Consider the following 19,866-nt stretch of genomic DNA (forward strand, 5'->3'; position numbering starts at 1 on the left):
CCTCCAAGAAAGGAGATCTACCTTGTTTCTTCTGTAATTGTAGAAGGCAGGGTGGTGTGGCCTTTAGACTCAGACAGGGATCTGATCCCGTTTGCGGGTACCGCCTCTAAACCCACTTCCCATCTGTAAAGCAGGGACAACACCCAGCAGGAGACAGTAACGCAACCAGTGCATTGCAGCTACTATGAGTCATGACACTACCAGTGGAGTAAAGGAATAAAAAAAATCATATAATAGTTCTTGGGATTGACCCATTTCTAGAAGTTTCTAAAAGATTTGGTTGAAGAGAAATTGAGAATCACCGAATGGGTTCGGTGTAAAGGGAACCACGTCCCCCTGTCTGTGGCTGTCCAGACTACTGAGTTCTGAGTTTGAGATCCTCCAGGGCCCCTGGGCAGACTCTGGATCTGCAGCCAGAGTCCTCCTCACCTTGCCAGATGTTTTGACGCCTTTCCAGATGCTAAAGTAGATAACAGTGAAGATGAACATGATGCACAGGACAAGCTGCCAACTGAGGCCCCCCAGGTCCTGGAGCCCCTTCGACCGGTGGATCTGCAGGACGTGCCGCCTGAATGAGAGAAAGGAGGGCCTGTGATGGGGTCTGAGCCGTGACCTGAGTACACACACTGTGTGTGACACCTCTAGGTGGTGGCCAAGAGAAAAGACGGAAACCGCACCGCAAGGACCAAGTGGCCACCAAGCTTTGGGGAGAGCTGGGAGGGGCTCTGGCCATCCTGAAGAAGAGAACAGGGCACTCAAGCCAACCGACCCTGGGAAGAGCACTCGGCCCAAAGGCAGACGTCAGGTCTCCCTCCTGGGCAGGGACCCAGCCGGTGACTAACACGGCTGGCTTATCAGTGCATGAGGATTTGTACGTGTGGCAGGGGACCCCTCTCCCACCCTTTGGCTGCCGTTGCCTGAAATTCCAGCACTAAAGCAAACTCCCTACTCCAGGCATCTTCTTCCAAAGGGTAGATCCATGTGAACATATGAAACCAGAAACTCTTGAGTAGCTTCAAACTACTGAGGTCATGGGAGGTTTTGCTTCCATGACAGCTGGCTGAGAGGAAGGCCCAGGGAGGGCAGTTTTGATGCAGGGGAATAATTTTGGAAGGTGAAGGTAGGGACCAGCCTGGGCACAACAGAAAAGGGGTACAACACAGAGGCCGAGACTGTGGAATACTCAAGGTAGTCTCTCCCAACCCCCTCACCCACATTTACTCCCCTTCCCTGCCAGCTTCTCTCCGAAATCATCAGTAGGGAGGGGAGGGAGGCTCAAGAGGGAGGTGGTATATGTATAATTATGGCTGGTTTGCGTTCTTGTACAGCAGAAACCGACAACACTGCGGAGCAGTTTTCCTCCAATTAAAAAACCATCAGCCAAGAGGTGAAGGGTCCCTGGCCCCCACTGGCCTCCCAAGAAGCCAAGGCCCAGGGGTGTGGCCTGCCCCTAACAGGCCACCCCCTCACTTACATGCACTTACGTGTAAAATTCTTCTGCAGGGGACGTTGAGTGGAGCGTCCAGGTGATGTTATCCTCGGAGAAGTAGTTGGTGCAGTTGCCAGTGTTCCAGGAGTTCTCGCAGCTGGTCCAGGGCAGCTGCTCCGTGAAGGAGGAGATGAGGTAGTAGAGGGCCCAGGCTATGATGGTGTTGTAGTAGGAGGCGATGTAGAAGGCGATGAGGCAGATGGCGCAACCTATCCCTGCGCGAGAGGGCAAGGGGGGCCAGGTTCAAGGGCAGCTGGAGCGAGGCACGGCAGCCTGGGCGTGGCAAAGGCGGTGCTGCCGTTCATTTCATCCCCCAAACACTGGGACACGGTGGCAAAGTGGCCTTGTGGTAAATTCCTAACTTGTATTTACAAGATCACACATTATAGAAAATGTGTATGTGTGCTATTAATGTTTCTTTTTCTATTTACTTTTTAAATTGAAATTACTTTTTAAACTTTTTATAATACAGCCGATAAACAATGTGACAGCTTAAGGTGGACAGCAAAGGGACTTAGCGAGCAAAGGGACTTAACCACACATACACATGCGTCCCTTCTCCCCCAAAGTCACCTACCATCGAGGCTTAGTTTACTTTTTAGTTTACTTTTAGTTGCCAATTATTCTATTTTGCTTTAGCAGTCTCATACATATTAAGCAGTCAAAACCTTAATTACTCAGGTTATCTCCTAGGGATACCTGAGGTCTAACTGATTCCAGGAGGTCCCCAGCTCCCACCCAGTGATGGAAATCGTCACTTCCTTGATGGACCCACTCACCCACCCAACCACCCAAGCCTTTCTCTTACCTTTGAAAATTGGGCAGATTTTTGTCCATATCGAAATGCATCCATTTCGGTGGTACTGCCCCAGTGCGAGCTCCATGTAGAAGAGCGGGATCCCCCCAAAAATGGCCATGATAGTGTAGGGAAGGAGGAACGCCCCTGAGGCAGAGGAAAGACAGTTTCACTCCCTGCCCACAGGTGTCCAGGACAGCCCAGATGACCTGGATATGCAGAGACATCTGATGCTCCAGAGCTGTGAAGCCACCCTGTCCTGAGAGGCCCGCACACTGCTCCCCTGTCTCAGGGCACTGCCGGAAGTCATGGACAGAGCTCCACAGAGAAGTGAGGTTTGGGTGGTGGCAGAGAGTACGTGGGAAGGAAGCTGGGTCTAGGAGTCAACACAACAGGCACTGGGACCAGCTCCACGGCTAACTGTCAGAAGGACCCTTCTCTGGGCCCCTATTTCCTCTACCAGAAGAGGAGGGTTGAGAACTGAGGTTCCCAAACCCAGCCCACACATCAGACTCACAGGTAAGCTTAAAAGTGCACACCCACCCTGACCTCCTGCAGCAAAAGCTTCAGATATGGGTGTAACAGATCTTTAAGCTCCCCAAGTGATTCTGATGCAGCCAGTACATGGACCAGTGCTTGGGACCCTGGAACAGATTTCCTGTGACAAACTGTACAATAGCTGTCATAGTCTATGGTCACTGAATTACTCTCTTTGTTCATCTGTATCCTGGCTCCAGACACTTGATTATTAATATTTGGTTATATTTCCATCATTCCACAGAGCCAGAATGCTCCCTCCTGAGCCAGATTTGTGGGTGTAGCTGGAACAGGCAGGTAGTTCACGACAGAATGGAAAGGAGCAGAACTGCGCCTCACTGGAGATGCTGGTGTCTGCGGTGCTCGTGGCTGACACGAGACCTGGAAACACCACACTGCTCACCTGCAGCCTGAGTTTCAGCCCAAAGGGTGGGCTGCCTGTGATTTTCCCTGAGAACTTTCCCTCCAGTGAAGTACTCTGAACCTAGAAACCTGAAATCTGTGCAACTCAGAAAGGTCTCACCTAACTTACAGTCATGCTGGGTAAACCTGGCCTGAGAACAAGAACCGCATTGTGTTCTCATGGTGGCATCTGTCCAGAGGGTTTGCTTGACTGGTTTCACATAGGGAATGAGTGTAGGGGAAACATCAAGGGTGACCCAGCCCCTTATATAATACTCAGGCTAAAGGTGAGTCCTCCCAAGCTGGAGATAAGATGATTCCAACTTCCACTCTTCCCAGGCTGGGAGGACTGGGCTTCCCAAAGCACCCCGTGGCCCTCACACTGGAATGGCCATTGCAGGTAATGGACCCAAGTCCTTAAAAGATGCAGCAAATCCAGGCAACTCTGTCTGGTCATGGAGGAAATGAGGGGACCCAAAAGAACTACCCCTCAAACCTCATTTTAACTGCCCTCCTAAATCTGTTAGCAGAGCCCACGTCAAATACTGACTGATCTGATTCCCATTTCTGGTCCTTTTCCTGTTCCTACAGCAAGCCCACTGTCAAAACAGAGGCCCCACCCCTACTCATTCCTCTACCCTGCTCTGCTCTGGGGCTCCCATGTCCATGCCTACAGTCAGCTACTAGTTTTGATAATCTATAAATAAACTGCTCTGGAGGCATTAGGGATAGAAGGAGGAACAAGAAGTCATCTTTCCTGAAAAATCTAACACTCTTGGAGGAGATATAAGGCATGTCCATATATGGGTTGGGTTTGGCATTAACGTGGCTGGGTTCAGCTACAGATCTCACCCAGACTGTGACTTTAGACTCTGGACCTGAGCTGTTGCCCTGAGCTCACACAGGTCCAAAGGTCCAGGAGGGTCGGGGACCCTGGAGCCACTTCCCAACTTCTTTCACAGATCCAACAGCTCTTGACTCCTGTGAGCAAAACCAGTCAGCAGGAATGAAAGAACTCAGCATAGTACTGGTGCTCATTCCCTTGCGTCTCCTTGGTCGAGAGCAGGGCTTGTGTAAGGCAGGGACGAGAGGAGGAGCTCCTCCACAGATGGAGTGCTAACGACGCTGAAAGTCTGGTGAGGTGAGCTTCAGGGGAGCTTTCATTCAACTTCATGACCCAGGGAGCCACAGACATGCCTAAATTTACAGTTTTGGTTTAGTGGAGATTTGTTTTCTCTTAGACTAGCTTGGGGGCTTCCCAGGTGGCACTAGTGGTAAAGAATCCACCAATGCCAGTGCAGGAGACACCAAGAGATGTGGGTTCGGTCCCTGAGTTGGGAAGATCCCCTGGAGGAGGGCATGGCAACCCACTCCAGCATTCTTGCCTGGAGAATCCCACACACAGAGGAGCCTGGTTGGCTCCAGTCCATGGGGTCGCAAAGAGTTGGACACAACTGAAGCGACTTAGTACACACACAGGCCCACGCAGACTAGCTTGAAAGTCTAAGCAACCACATTCCCAGACTCATATCAGTTAAACAAGGTAGGAAAGACATGATCTATCTTCTGGCCTCCCAAGAGGACCTACAGACCACCCCTGGGTCAGAGCCTCTGCCCACAGCCCATGATACTGACCCCCTCCATTCTGGTAACAAATGTAGGGAAAGCGCCAGACGTTGCCCAGGTCCACAGCATAGCCAATGACAGAGAGGAGGAAATCCACCTTCTTGCCCCAGGTCTCCCGCTCTGCTGGATGAACCTCAGCCACTAGGGCAGTGGTGGCAGCCGGGATGGAGTGCTGAGTGTCGTCTCCTGCGCCAGGGTTCGGAACCGCTGAGTACCCGTTGGAGATCTGGCCGGACTCTGCCTTATCCCCAGGGGCGGGGACACCCTTCTGTAGAACCCCATTTTCCTGACAATCTTCTCCATCCTTACACGCTGATAGCTCCTTCTGGGAATTTAAGGGGGTGGTCTCCATCCTGCTGGCTAGGAGGTGATGCTGACACCCATGGGCCAAGGACCGACCTGAATTCTTGGTGCTCAGATCTGTGGATCTCCTCAGAACTTTGTATCAGTGGGACTGAGAGTGCTGTTGGAAAGGCAAAAGAACAGAATAGGGTGTTTTACTTGTCTTTGGTAACTCATCATACATCTTGAACTACATCAGGTAATGGGATCACAAAGCCATCTGTTAAACGAGAGATATCCTATTTGCTACATAAGAGTCAATAAAATCAACATTTTTCAACCCATGCTAGGTATCAAATCACAACCGAGTAGTTTTAAAAGAAAAAAAAAAAAAACAGGCAATCGAAAATAGATAGCAAATAACCCAGGTTTTTCATAGGCTCCATTAAGAACAAAGTATTGACTTCAGCTGAGGGACTGGAACCCCACCCTGGAGTTTACCGGGGACTCAGAAGAGCAAAGGTCCCACAAAGCTTCACAGAACACTTACTTTGTCTTGGATGCTATGCTGGGAAAAAAGTAACAAAGAAGCAGTTTCTGGCAGCAAATAGGATAGTCCTCTCCATCATTTAAATTGAACACTCGAAAGTATATTTCATACCAGCTACAGGTGTGATTTGGAGCGTAGGAGAGAGGTGAAAAGGCCACCTTTGTTAGGCGCCCCTAGCTCCTTCAGTGCAGACTTTTTCACTCTTGCAGGAGCCCAGCTCGCGGACGCCCCTGGGCAGGTCTGAGCTGCCTCTAGCTGTGTGCAGTCCACCTGTACCTCCCCTTTCTGCACTCCCATCTGCCTCTGCAAGTCTGGCTGAGCCTTAAATGGCAGTGGTGCTCACCATTTATTCTTCTTGCCATGCCCAGCAACTCTTGGGGCTAAGCCACTTGTTATTTTGTGACAGTGGGCAGGCAGGGTCACCTCTCATTCACGCCAGAAGAGCCAGAGAGAGGAGCGCAGAGGTTACGGATGCCAAAGTGGCTGGTGTCCGTCCCTATGTGCCTCAGGGCTGCCACGCCTTTATGTCACTGCCGTGGGCCAGGGTGCAGGGAAGTCAGCTCAGCTCCCTGAGATTTCTACATGGGGTAGAAATCCGAGCCCTTTTGGACTTCAAGCCTATACCAGTTATAAAGTAGTAAGGAGCCAGGACCTTCCAGCTGACTTTGACCTTCTGGACTTGAACTTTTCAAACTCTGAAACAGTTTGCAGTTAGACACGTTTCGGCTTAATTCAAATCACATTATACCTTTCTAGGAAAAGGTGTCTAGGGATGACTGCTACTGCTGTTTGTAACTGCAAAGGTCTGACATGAATCTTCTAAATTCAACAGTCAGAGGTTGACTAGGAACTGGGACTTTGTAAAAATGGCAGTGAATGTCTCTTACCCTGGTGGGGCTTTCACTGACTATAACTACCTACATGTGGACATGTAGAGACAAACACGTAGTAAGTGAAAAATTAGAACACAGTAGTTGCTTCACACTGATGACTATGTACATAAATATTGGTAAGGATTAGAAATGAAAACAGGGGATGCAAGTAACTAGAGTTCCTTGCTGACTGTGTAGTTTCTTTCTGTAAAGTAGAAAACAAAAAATTTAAAGGCATTGATTGATTGATCCAAAAATATTAGAGCAACGAGAGAGAAACCAGCTCTATATAGCGAGGGTGTGTGTGTATAGGAAGTGTGAGGTAGGTGTCCTGGGCTCTACTCGATCTAACTGGCTCCCACCCCCAACTCTATCCTCAGCTCAAGGAGGCAAACGTGACCTAGAGAAGGAAATGAATTTCTGACAAAGAGTGATCTAGATAAAAATCCATTCTGCTTACCTTGATGCCTCTGTCCAGCCTTCCCCATCACCCCACCCATCCCACCTTCCCCAGGACCTCAACTAGACTTGATGGACTTCTAAAATAAGAACACATCCTCTCATCCACCATGAGGAAGCATTCACCAGGCTAAGGGATTTTTAATTTTTTTTTTTTTTTTGGAGAGAGATGATGAGGTATCAATATATTTAAATACACAGTTAAACCTGAACTTGGCAGTCTCTGGTTGTGTTGTTTGGAGAAGGCTTTTGTACTTGCCTCTGGCCTCTAAATGACATGTTTTCTACATTAAACTGAAGAACCTACAGACCAGATGGCAGAGATAAAGAGCTTTACCAGGTGCGGATGGTCAGGTGGCAGCCAGCTGACAGATCTTGCCAGTGACCCAGGTCTTCCTTTCTCCATCTTCAAAATTTTGCCCCAAATTTTCTGTAGGGATGTTTCCCAACCTTTAATGCTGCAACTTGCCTCTCATTTAAAATTGAAGCTCAAAGATCATCACCCAACCTTCCTCCAGCACGTCTACCACGCTCTCTAGGAGGAAAACCACCCGTCTGGGAAGGACATGTTAGCGGGGGAATAACCGTTTAGCCAGCCAGTGGTTCTGTCACCCCCCTGCTGCAGGAGTCCTGTGTTGTTCTAGACTTTATTTGCTTCCTCCCTTGGGGCACTCTGCAAGAAGCTGGAGAATGTGCGTGAGCTGGTGAACTCTGTGGGGAGAGGGTGGCAATGTATGTTCTTCAGGGTCCTCTAGGGTTCAGCCCCTAAGGATCCCGATTTCTTGGCAACTGTTATGAGCAACTCCTAAAAGAGAAATACACCAGACTATTGTTGCTGTGCATTACAATGTCTTATTTTCCTGAAATATCCCTCAGCATTAAAAAAAAAAAAAAAGTTTTATCAACAGCTGAAATGGCCCACATAAGAAAACCTATTCAGAGGGTCCTTTAGCCCAGTCATGACTTGAGGTTGCCTCTCCCCTGAGGGTGGTGTCTCTCTATCCAGCTCTGCTTTCCGGGGTTCTCCCACCCCAGTCAAAGACCCTGAGGTGCAAGAAGATAAGCTCAGCCACACGAAGCCACCAAACAGGAAGGAGATGCTCGTCTCCTTTTCTTCAACTCACTCCTCTACCTTTCAGAAAGAACCCCCTCCCAGGGACTAATCTGTCAGCCAGGAGCAGATAGGTGGCGGGACCTGGGCCCCTTTCTACATACAGGATGCTGCCTGTGGAACCAGACTCCTTTCCCACTTCCCTGGTTCTGCAGAGCACTGACCAGCTTCTCCCCCTGAGACCAGCAGATAGCAGTAGTTGAGAGTGAGCCAGCCCAGGAATATAGAAGGAAGAGATGTTAAGAAGGTTGGTTTCTAAGAACGCTCTCTTGAAAGCTTTCTTTTCTTTTCTTTTTTTTAAAGGTATTTTTATCCTGCTGGGTAGAGAGACTGCAAAGGAGGTCACTGTTGCAGCTGTGACCTCCTCCTGGAGACATGAGATTCCCTGTGGCCAGAAACAGCCCCAGAAGCCTGCGTGTGCATCTGGGATACGTGCCGTTTTCCCAGGCTGAGCAGGTGATGGGCTGAGGGTGGGTCACCCAGCTCCACGGTGGGACCACGGCCTGACGCCCAGGACGTACCGCCGCCCCGCGACTCTGCACACGAGGGGCCACACAGGGGTGCCGGTGACAGGATGCCAAGACTGTCTGTTTACAGCCCTGCTTCCTCCCAGCCCAGGGGGTGGGCCTACTCACCCCACCTCCCCGCCCCTAGTACAAAGAACTGTTTCCATTTCAACTTCTCCTGATCACATCTCCATTCCTTTTTCCACAAGCTCGGTCTGTGTAGCCAGGGGAACCAGTAACTGAACAAGCAGATAATTATGGATGAGTCATGAAACCACCCAGCCCTCTGGAGATGCCCATGACTCTACTTGTCTGTTTGACCCCCCTCAGCACATTCTAAGCAGAAACACTACAGAAATTTTGTACTTTGACGTCACATGTCCAGATCAAAGTGAGTTCATCTCTTGGGACACTCACTTTCATTTTCCAAAAAAAACAAATACATGAAAACACCTCCCTACCCCCCACCAAAACCAGAATTATGGGTTTACTGCTGAGATAAGATTAATTATAGGTTATAGAGCCAAGTGGCAATTTGTACTCTCTATTCAGAGGGAGTCTAAAGTTCCCACAACACCAAGGATGATAAAAGTTGCAGAGCCCTGTAACACGGTATAGGGTTATACTGCGCGTATAACAAACACTAAACATATATGTTTACTAAACACAGCAAACATATATGCCTGTATATGTTCAGTCAACACTGAGCCTGGCCCGCTGCCACGGATTGGGCCTAATTCAGTAGACACATACTGCCCGCCTACTATACCTAAGGCTCTTGCAGACAAGGCAGGCCTGGTCCTGCCTTCAAGGAGTCCATGGTAGCAGGCCAGAATCTGATCAGCATGCGGATCGAGGGAGAGGCCGCTGCTGCTTGCAAGTGCTGCCGCCGACCTGCTGTAAACCGAGGTTTCTGCTGACTGGATGCAGCGTGTTCAGATACCTTGCGTCTTTAGCTTCGAATTGTCCTTGGGTTTTAATGGTCCTCCTTTTGCTGCTATTGCACACACTGCTTCTGTCTTGGGACCCTGGATTTTTGCTGCTTCCAGTCCATGTCTCCACAGTGCAAAATGAAGGTTTGTTGTTGTATCTGTTGAAGAGACTGCTGAGTTCTCTGAGGGGTGTGGTGTCTTAGGGCGTAAGCCACCGGGACTCCTGCTCGCCTTTCAAACAACATAGAAAGACTTCATGATCTGAACGGACCAAGTGGAGAAAATCTTCTTGTTTTTTGGATGTTAGGGATAGAAATGACTATCACAGTCATCTCCTTACCCAAAGGGTGCCTTGTAAGAGACAGTTTAATTTTTTGGAGAGGAACTAAACAAGCTACAATCCTCAGGGCCATCTCGGCCAGATACCATGAGAAAGGAAAAAGGGTCTCCATCCAGAACTTTCCTTGGGGAAGGATAGCTTCAAGCTTCCCTCCACACAGAGGGTAAAACTGAGAGGATTAGCCATTTGTGCTGGGGTTAAGATCACTCCAGAGGCTGGGCAAAAGTATAATTAATTGTTTAATAAAAAAGAAATGGATCTGGCGTGGATAGGGAGAAATAGCCTTCCTGTAGTAAACATGAATAGGAAAGCTAGACTAACCACCTTCCTGGGGTGTCATTTAACAGTCTGTGTGTCCACAACTCAGGGCTCTCCTGTCGCATAGATCTGCACCGGAATCCCAGACCTATCATTGACTGGCTGTGTGACGTTGGGCAGGTTACTTAACCTCTCTGACCTTCCCTTTGCTCATGTGTGAAAACAGACCATTAAAGTTCCTGCTCCCTGAAGGCTGTTGTGGGACTTCAATAAAAGTATGACAAATGCTTAGCTCAGTGTCTAGTGCATGGAAAGCACCAATGCATGACAGTGAGTTGATGACCACTCTGCCATCACACGTACACAACCCATTCTGCTGTTCTACTTCTCACCCCAGGGAAGGAAGCTGGAGCCCACAAGGTTTAGTGATTCGTTGCCCGCAGCACAGGTGGGCCCCCTGAGCCAGAAGCTATGGACTCCATCCCCTTCCATGGGCCCTCACCTGTTCTTGCTTGTTCTTCTCAATCGGTGGCTTGGAATCACTAGGAAACTTGTAAACGGGAGATTCCTGGGCTACTTGCTCAGAGATTCTAATAAAGAGATCCATGTGGGTGCTGCATTGTTAGCAAGTACCCAGGTTATTAGGGGCAGGTGGGCCACTGAGCATGCCCAGTGCATCCCCAACCCCACCCCTTCGCTGCCTCTAATCATCCTAAGTTCTCCAGGCCTGGCTTAAGTTTCTATCCACCTCCTCCATGTAGCCTTCTCTCACCACCCCAGCCCAAGATGATCTCATCTGTCATTCCTCACTGATTATCAAGCATCATTTATTATCCTTTTGTGTCCAGTTTCTTTGCATCTCCAGGCCATGACTTATACATTTTGGCCTCAAATTCCTGCTGACCAGGTGTGTGCACGCTCCCAGCCCAGAGGGTCTCTGGGTTGATTTTGGGTTTCTTGGGCTCGGGCCATGCTGGCAGGTGTGAGGCTCAGGTGAGCCTCTACTCTTTCTTCCCGGGTCCTATCCTCAGGGGGTCTGCCCCTCCTCCCTCCTCACCCATCAGGAAGATCTGCTGAGCATCTCCGGGGTGGAGAAAGGACCATCACAACCACAACAACGGTAATCAACTCTGGAATGGAAAAGACTGGCGGCATGTCCAGGATAAAGAGGAGCCCAGGTTGTGCTGTTAGGCCTTGAACAAGTACCAGCAGGCATGCCCATCAAAGGTTTGTGTTCCAGACACTCCTTCGTGAGTTGCTGGTTTGGAACTTGCGGTGTATTTTCAACCCACAGAAGGAAATGTTGCAAATGGTGGTTAACCTCCTAAGCTAGTTTACAAAACCCTTGTTTAACCAAAAGATACTAAAACATCTAAAATGTAAGGAGATGGGAGGTGACAAACTCATTAGAAGTTGTTTACCATTCTTTCTGGTTCCTGAGGAAAACTAAATTTAAGGAGAGGAGAATAAGGAGGTAGAGAGACTCGTCTGTAGAATCTGTGGAAGTGCCTTTACAGGTTGAGGTCACAGATCCTTTATTACATTTAACTACACAACTTGCAACTTTTTGCAGAAAGCTTTCATTCCGGGGCTGCCATCTGTGTTGGTGTGGACAAGGCCAGGAAAGAGACTTGGGAAACTCGAACAGGTGACGTGTTCGATTAGGCAGAATGAGGAGTATCGCTTACACCTTCTAAATCCTCTTTGTTACAAGGCGATTTATGCCATAAGTAGAAATCAAGCTTTCAAAAACACCTGGGAGCATTTCCAAACACAGGAGTTTCCTTTTCCTTAAGACAGGTGTATTACTAAACTATTTTTGTGTGAGACAGACAGGATTAGACCCACAAAGGAAGTCAAGGGGGAGAGAGAAAGAAAACCAGCCCCAGGGACAGGGTGTTATGAAACAAGGGCGGATTTACCTGTGGCAGCTGGTGGGAGAGAGGAGGGGAGGAGAAAGGGATTGGAAGTGGAATTAAATACAATGTGAGTGACGATGACGGGAAGGGGGAACTGGGGCCATTTCTCTGAGTGGGGGCGGGGGGGAGCCGAGTGAAGGGACAGATGGGGTCTGGCAGCAGGGTGGAGGGGGGCACGGGGGTGCCCTCAAGCCACAAGTTGTCCGTGATTTGGGTAATGTTGCTTGAAGGTGCCTGTGCTCCTACAAGTTCTGAAATGTGTTTTACAACATGTCACACACATGGTTCGGGGACACTCACGAAGAATCAGTTCATGATGACTCAGAATTGATCTGATTCTCAGATGCAGTGAAATCAGGGCAAGAGGTTGTTCCTCATCCCTAGGAGTTGATGGTCGCAAAAAGTAATGCTTTGAGCTAAAACGGACATCACTGAGATGGTGGAGGAAATTTGAATATGGACTGTACATTCTATAAGAATATTTTATCAATGTTAACTTTTTTAGATGTGATAACAACAGGGCTCTGGTTATGTAGGAGAATGTCCTTGGGCTTAGGAAACACAAGCTGAAGAATTCAGGGGTGGAAAAAAAAATGCATTTAATATACCTAAGCGACCAACCATTATAGCTTAGCCTAGCCGACCTAAAATGCACTCAGAATACTTACATTAGTCTGCAGTTGGGCAAAATGATCTTACACAAGGCTTATTTTATAATTAAGTGCTGAATATCTTTAAAAAAAGGCATTCGGGGTGAAGTATTTGGATGTCTGCAAATTTTCACAGGTTCAACAACAAAATTATATATGTAGTATAATCATTTCATTAATTATATTATACACAGTATCAAATTATGTGTTAAATATGTAAAAATTGGACATGTGTCTAATTAGAAAGTACATGCACAAAAGTGGCAAAATGTGGTGAATCTGGGTGAAGCTTCAGGGGACCATTTCTCCAACTTTTCAGTTGAAAATTTTCAGTATAAGACACTGAGGGGAGAAAAAGAATTCTGCCCCTGGGACGGGCTGAGAAACCTCCATTCAGTCAAAGCTCGCCGCAGCCTGGAATAGCGAATCTCCTCTCGCCCCTCTCTCTCCCCCGCCTCTCTCTTTCCTTCCTGCCCCAGCTCCTCTCCTCTGAAACAAGGAAAAGAGCCAGCTAACTCAATTAGCCGTTAACACAACACACCCAGTGGAGGGAAAAGTTCAGGAGACTCAAGTTTAAGGCCTGGCCAGGTCCTCAGGGCTGTGGCGAATTTGAACAAGCCATGGGGGACTTGGAGCAGATTGTCAACAAGTCCCCTTCCAACTCTGCCCTTCCCTGATTTTAGGGAATCCCTTGGGGGCGGGGGTGGGGGTAGGAATGTTTATTTTCTTGCAGCAGCTTCCCTGCTGCTAAGTCGCTTCAGTGGTGTCCGACTCTGTGCAACCCCTTAGACGGCAGCCCACCAGGCTCCCCCGTCCCTGGGATTCTCCAGGCAAGAACACTGGAGTGGGTTGCCATTTCCTCCTCCAATGCATGAAAATGAAAAGTGAAAGTGAAGTCACTCAATCGTGTCCGACTCTTCGAAACCCCATGGACTGCAGCCTACCAGGCTCCTCCATCCATGGGATTTTCCAGGCAAGAGTACTGGAGTGGGGTGCTATTGCCTTCTCCTTCCCTAGCAAAGTACAATTTTCTTTTTCCTTGAATACGCCCAGAAAGACCACACAACACAAGGAGGCAAAGGCCCAGTGACCAGCTCTCTCTCCCCGAGCCCACCTACCAGCCTCCAGCTCAGGGTTCACCCAAAGCACACAAGCAGCTCTCCCACATCTGCCACTGGCCTTGTCACACCCCCCACCTCTTCCCTTCCGACCTCAAATAATGACACAAAGACCTGGACCTCAGGATCCCTGGAGACCTTCCCCATGCCACTTGCCACATGTCAGTGCCTGGGGACCCTGGCCATCAAGCTGGCCCTGGGACACCACCTTCCTGTCTCCATGTCTCTGGGCTTTCTCTCTCACTCTGTTTGGGGGGTTAATGGAGAGCTATCCTGTCCTGGCTTTTAGAAAATTCTATGGCTTAAATACTACAGTCAGCTATCCCAGGCACCGCTGGGGCTTCCCTGGTGGCTCAGATGGTAAAAAAAAAAAAAAAAAACAAATCCACCTACAATGTGGGATACCTACAATGTGGGTTCGGTCCCTGACTTGGGAAGCTCCCCTGGAGAAGGGAATGGTTAGCCACTCTAGTATACTTGCCTGGAGGTATTCCATGAACAGAAAAGCCTGGCGGGCTACAGTCCACAGGGTAGCGAAGAGTGTGGCACAACTGGCAAGTAACACTTTCAGTTTCAAGAGAAAGATAAGCTTCCCAGGTGGCTTCATCGGTAAAGAATTTGCCTGCAATGCAGGAGACCTGGGTTTGACCTCTGAGTCGGGAAGATCCCCTGCCGTAGGAAATGGCAACCCACTCTAGTATTTTCTCGGGAAACCCCATGGACAGAGGAGCCTAACGGGCTACAGTGTGTGGGATGGCAAAGAGTCACACACAACTGAGCACAATGGCTTAAATACCCACAGCTGAGTGCCCCTTGTCCAGGGTTGGGTGGCAGCGAGGGAGCTGCTACCGGGTTCCAGCAGAGCCAAAGAGAAGAAAATAAAGCAGCCAGACCACTTCGCACAGGTCTTATCTCCACTGGGTTTGTTACCCCATTAGACACAGGGTGGGAAGCACCTGGCTTACAGAGATGCTGCTGGTGTTCAGTAAATAAGCCTTCATCTTCCCAGGCGCTGACAGCTGACGAAGAGCAGGCAGGAGGGAACGCCTCCTCCACCGAGACTTGACTCGGACCATCTCTGCATGTGGGCCCAGGCCAGTTTGATGAGCTCTGCCAGGAAATGGTGGAGCGGGGAGGCGGGGACCTGTGCTGGCCGACTGTGGGTCTTGTGCCCACCCCAGAAAAGCAGGTCACCCTCTGACCAGGGGAAGTCATTTATGCCAGAGTTCTTTAAAATGCTAGTTTCATCTATTTTCCACCTTTCCTTCCTAGAAAGATGGCAGTTTTCTCTCCTTAGGGTTCTACTTTGCCTGCTTAAGCCCAGAAGTGGGATTCCCCACAGCAACAGAGGACCCCGCATCACTTACCCAAGAAAAGAGGAACAGGGCGCTTTATGAGACCTTGGATCCGGCTCCCAAGCCTGTCCTGTGTTACACCACCAAGCTCGGGGGTGTGTGTGGGAGGAGGTGGGCGCGTGTTGTTTCTCCCGCCCCACACACTAGGTGGAGGAGTTGTAAAGGGGATTCGAGGAGTCAGGGAACTCAGGCCCCTGTTGGCTGGACAAGGCTCAACTGCAGGACTTGTGCATGTCTGTGTGCAAAGCCTTGGCCTTAGAGTGAAAGCCGTGGGTCCCCAGAGGACCCTAATCTGACGGAAACATCCGGGCAGACTGTCCCGGCCCTCAGGCATTTTGCACCATCATTTAAACTCAAATTTGCTTAAAGCAGAGAAGTGAGGGTCACAGTCACAGAGTGAGCGGAGGGGACTGGAGGAGACATGGACATCGGTTATGCAGGGCCCCCCGCCCCTCGCTTAGAGCTAAAACCTCGAGACCCAGAGGAGTTGACCTGTGACAGGGAATAATTAAGGTCTCAGGTACCTTCTTAAACGGACAAAACAGGACTGTATAGTTTGCCCTTTGGCCGCCCAGTCATCTTTATTTAAAAAGTCAACTCACGAACATATCCTGTTGATTCATTAGGCCAAATTAAACTTCTTCAGGCAGCCCAGCCTTTGTTCTCCCAAATGATAGCATTTGCAGTGTATGAAGGAGAATGGTCACTCACTGGCTGAATGTCCGGCATCACTTGCGATTCTCTTTGGAGGGGCATATCTAGAATGTTTCTGCAAGCCCACTCTAAGAGAGAACACTCACAGCCAAGCACCTCCTTCCACAGTCACCCCAACCATTTGTGACCCTTTGACATGCCTCTCCAAGCATCATCAAAATGCTCATAAAATTTGAAAAAATCAAGTTTGCTTAAAGCAGAGAAGCATTCTGAAGTTTTGTTGATTGCATTAAAACTTCAATGTTTTAAGTTTGAAACTTAAAACCCCAACCCCGCCATTCACCCCTAGTATAAATATTTTTAAGCAAAGAGACTGAAAGCAATGGGTTTGAATATCTGTGCTGGGGTCACATCCGAAATGTCCTAGATGGATCACTTGAGGGGATTTTTGATTAATTGTGAAGCAGTTTCAATCTGCTCCTATTCAGGTTCAGGGGAAAAAAATGAAAACCTGGGCCCCAAACAGCTTGCACAAACCTCTTAAGAACCTGCCTTCTCATCCATGCTAGAAGCAGCCACCCCCACCTCAGTCAGCAGGCAGGAAAACTTCAACCTTTGAGCACCGGTGGCTTCACGGGAAAGCGAGTAACAGAGTAAAAGCTGTGTGTTTCTCTCCACTCCCCAAACCCAAACATCCACGTGCCCACGGTGCCCCCTCCACTTCAATCAGCAACAAATCCCAACGTCGCTTTATTAGACATTTTCCCCATGTCTAATGTGTGTTAAGGCAACACACATTAAATATTTGATCTCCTCTTACTATGATGAGAGCTAGCAGGCTCATAAATAATCCATTAACCTGGTTCATTTTTCTGAACAAAATTGATTATAAAAATACTAACACAGAAGCCTTTTTAAGGTCTGACTCTTAGAAATCCCATCCCTCTGAAATCTTTAGAACCCCAACTGAAAAAAAAAAAATCATTACACAGAAGACCCAGGGCAAAAAGAAATGTGCTTCTTAGTGTTCTTTAGCTCCAGAGAGCCTTTGAGAAAACAAATTTGAACGTACACATTTTTCAAGCAACTGATGGGCACACACTTCAACCATGTAGAACAGCTCTCTGGAGTTGTGGGTTTCACATGAATTCTGAATGACTGAGCGTGCATCGGCTCTGCGAGTGAAAACCACCCAAGCGTACGGAGACTCGTCCCACTTAAGTGTCATTCGGAGATTTCTCTAGATATTTGGGCATTGTGTCCAGCAGGGCTCTACCCGCGGAGATGCCTGCACACACACATCCCTGCACGCGATGGCGGTCAGCGAAGAGCAAACAGAAGCCCTGGGTTGAAAGTAAAGCAACTTTTGCCTCCAAGCTCAGGACCTTCCTGGGCAACTGGGGCCGCCCCCCAGGCCTCCGGGGAGGAAGGAGCGCTCTGAGGTTATCGAACGCCCGAGTCCCCTGGTCCGACTCCGTGCGCACCAGCCCTGCCCAAACCCCCCACGCCCGCCCCCGGGAGTGGGGGGGGGGGTGGGGGCTCGCGGGATGAAGTTCTGGAGAGAAGTGGGCTTGAAAAGCCGGGAGGAAAGCGGACCCACCTGCCGGGAGTCCGCGGAGGCTGGTCCGGGGCTTCGGAGCCGGCGACCCTCGCGCCGTCGAGGCACCCGGGCGCCGCTGTCTGTTCCGGCGCTGGCGCGGCCGTTATTTGTACTCTCGGCCCCTCACATGGTCTGATCTCTAGATATCCGCCGCCAAAGAGCTCTTTAAGAATTTTTGCGTCACTTTGAGCAGCAGAAACTTTACGTTTCCCCGCTGCCGCCGCTCTGCCTTCCTCCTGGGGATGGGGAGGGCTGGGGGGCTGGGTGGGCGGGCGCTCCAGAGAGTGGCGGGCGGGGAGGCGTGGACGGGGAACCGGAGAGGGGGAAAGTGAAGGACCCCCCACTCCCACTACACACGCACACACACATTCACACACTCGCCCCCCTAGAGGACCAGCGCTCTGAGTAGAGAAGGGAGCCTGGGGCGGGGAGGGGCAAGCAGCAGGCTGAGCGGAGCCAGAAGTCCTAACCCCTCGTGCTCTTTAAGCTCGCGGGGAAGGAGCTGCTCCACAACCCACAGGTGTAGTTCCTCCCCAGCCAGTAGCTCCTGAAGTTTTATGTGTAGGTTTCAGCTTGATATCACTTACTCATAACCATCACTCTGGACCACGGACACCTCCCCTCACCCCCATCCCGAATCCGGCCCTATTTTTCTTCCTGGGACTTAGCCCTTGGCTCTCCCTCCGGCTTCACCGCTGGGACGTGAACCCAGCCAGGAAGAGCTCAGCTGAACTCTGGTCCAGAAGGACCAGAAGGAATTAATTCCTCGCTATCCCCGGTTCCTCCAATACAGCCCAGCCTAGTGGCTCAAGGTAAATACTAGCAGAAGAAATGAATGAATGAAGCACTTTCCCACCTTGTTAACCAGCTACAGTGGAAAGCAGTATGAGAACAGAGGGTGTGGGTGGCGATCTGGTAAACGTGTGTGCCTGTGGTGTTGGGCGAGGGGGTGAATTGGTAACAATATTTTAATTATCTGAAGAAAACCAACAGGAGCCTATTGTGTTGAATCATGTCAATATATTACTTTGATAACTTTAAAAACTTTAAAAATAAACTTAATGTTAAATTATCTTTTCAGTACAATTATTTTTTACATTTGAAAAGAACAGATGCAGTACTTGCTCCGGATGTCCCTGAGGCTGAGATGGGAGGGCAAGAGCTGACGCGCCTACTTCTTCCTAGAGGCCAAGGTCCCAGCCAAGTAGAAGGCAGAAAAGAAACAGCAGTTACAAGTGTGCAACCCCTTTCTCCCCGCTCCCCCAACTCGCTGCTTGGACTGAACAGAACCCAGAAAACTGAGGGAGAATCCGGCTGAGTGGACCTGGAGTCTGCAGGGACCGAGTTGAAACAACCTTCACTGGGCGTGGTTGGCGCCCCAACCTGGGAGGAATCAGTGTGAGATTCTGGCGCCACCTAGACGTCAGGGTGGGGATTGCAAGCAGAGCGGGGATGGCGACTCCCAGGGAAATTTGGGCAGTTCATCCCTGGGTCATATCCTGGGATGAGAGGCCCACGTCAGGCAGCCCCTCCCTTCAGATGGACACTGTGTGTGACCACTGTGTGAACGAGTGTAACAAATGTAAGGTGTGGTTCTGAGAAGGGCCTGGGAGGGGACTGGGACCCCAGCCCTTGGCTGAGACTCTCGTCTCCACCCAGTCTGTCCTCCACGTTGGCTTAGTGTGGCCTTTCAACACCATGCCAGAGTCTCCCGAGCCTGTTGACCACTCATGACCTTCTTCCGAGACCCTAATACCCATTCTTGCGCAGTCTCCCTCCCTCCCAGCCCCTCTCAGAACTGTTTTCTTGGGTGTGGTGCTGACCTAGACCACGGGACTTGGGTGAAACCCCAGCTCTGACCCTGTACTGTCTGCATGGGTTTATTCCCATACGAGGAAGTTCCTTCTTCTGGGCTGGTATAGCCTTTGGCTCCCTCGTGTGTAAAATAGGGATCATGAGGGTGGTGGGCACCCCCGCGTGCCGGGCGGGAAGGGGCTGACGTGTGCAGTAACACCACTGCCCTCTCCGCCTGAGGGGCACTGCCCACCCACCCTCTCTCCCCCGCTGGACCGCCTGGGCCAGTCCTCTCCCCTCTTAGTCTCTGGCCAAGGAGCCGCTGCGATTACACAGACGCGACCTCTCCCTTGTTCCTCACGGCCTCCCTGGAAGAGTCCATGAAAAGTTGTTGCAGATGGGCCATCTACTCTCTACACAGGTGCTTTCTCTTCTCTTCCCCGTGGGTGTCGTCCCACAGAGACCAGGTGGCCTCCGCTGCCCCACTTTCGCCTCAACAAATCCAGACTCGCACTTTCCTAACACACAGCCTTCCCTGTCTTGCTCCCCACGCTTGTGCCACACCTGCCCTGGCTCTCTCCAGCATCCAGACTCCCTCCCAGCAGCCCCGCTTATT

The 19,866-nt window shown here is 50.1% G+C and overlaps 1 protein-coding gene across 3 annotated transcripts in view; it reads right to left on the reverse strand.

The window, feature by feature from the left end:
• Positions 1–19,243, reverse strand: part of SLC6A4 (solute carrier family 6 member 4) — a 34,519-nt gene extending 15,276 nt beyond the window's left edge. The window contains exons 1-5 of one of the 3 annotated variants that reach the window (XM_061389519.1): positions 17,457–18,444; positions 4,860–5,313; positions 2,298–2,432; positions 1,485–1,704; positions 430–568 (exon numbers count right to left, since the gene is read on the reverse strand). In XM_061389519.1, coding sequence (XP_061245503.1) covers positions 430–568; positions 1,485–1,704; positions 2,298–2,432; positions 4,860–5,202 — 837 coding nt within the window. In that variant the 5' untranslated portion in view covers positions 5,203–5,313; positions 17,457–18,444. Of the gene's footprint in view, positions 1–429; positions 569–1,484; positions 1,705–2,297; positions 2,433–4,859; positions 5,314–5,682; positions 6,165–17,456 lie in introns of those variants that run through there. The other 2 variants (XM_061389520.1, XM_061389518.1) reach the window with 2 other exon arrangements.
• Between the last annotated feature and the right edge of the window lie 623 nt (positions 19,244–19,866).

This window comes from Bos javanicus, chromosome 19 (genome assembly GCF_032452875.1).
Source record: "Bos javanicus breed banteng chromosome 19, ARS-OSU_banteng_1.0, whole genome shotgun sequence".
Taxonomy (NCBI): Eukaryota; Metazoa; Chordata; class Mammalia; order Artiodactyla; family Bovidae; genus Bos; species Bos javanicus.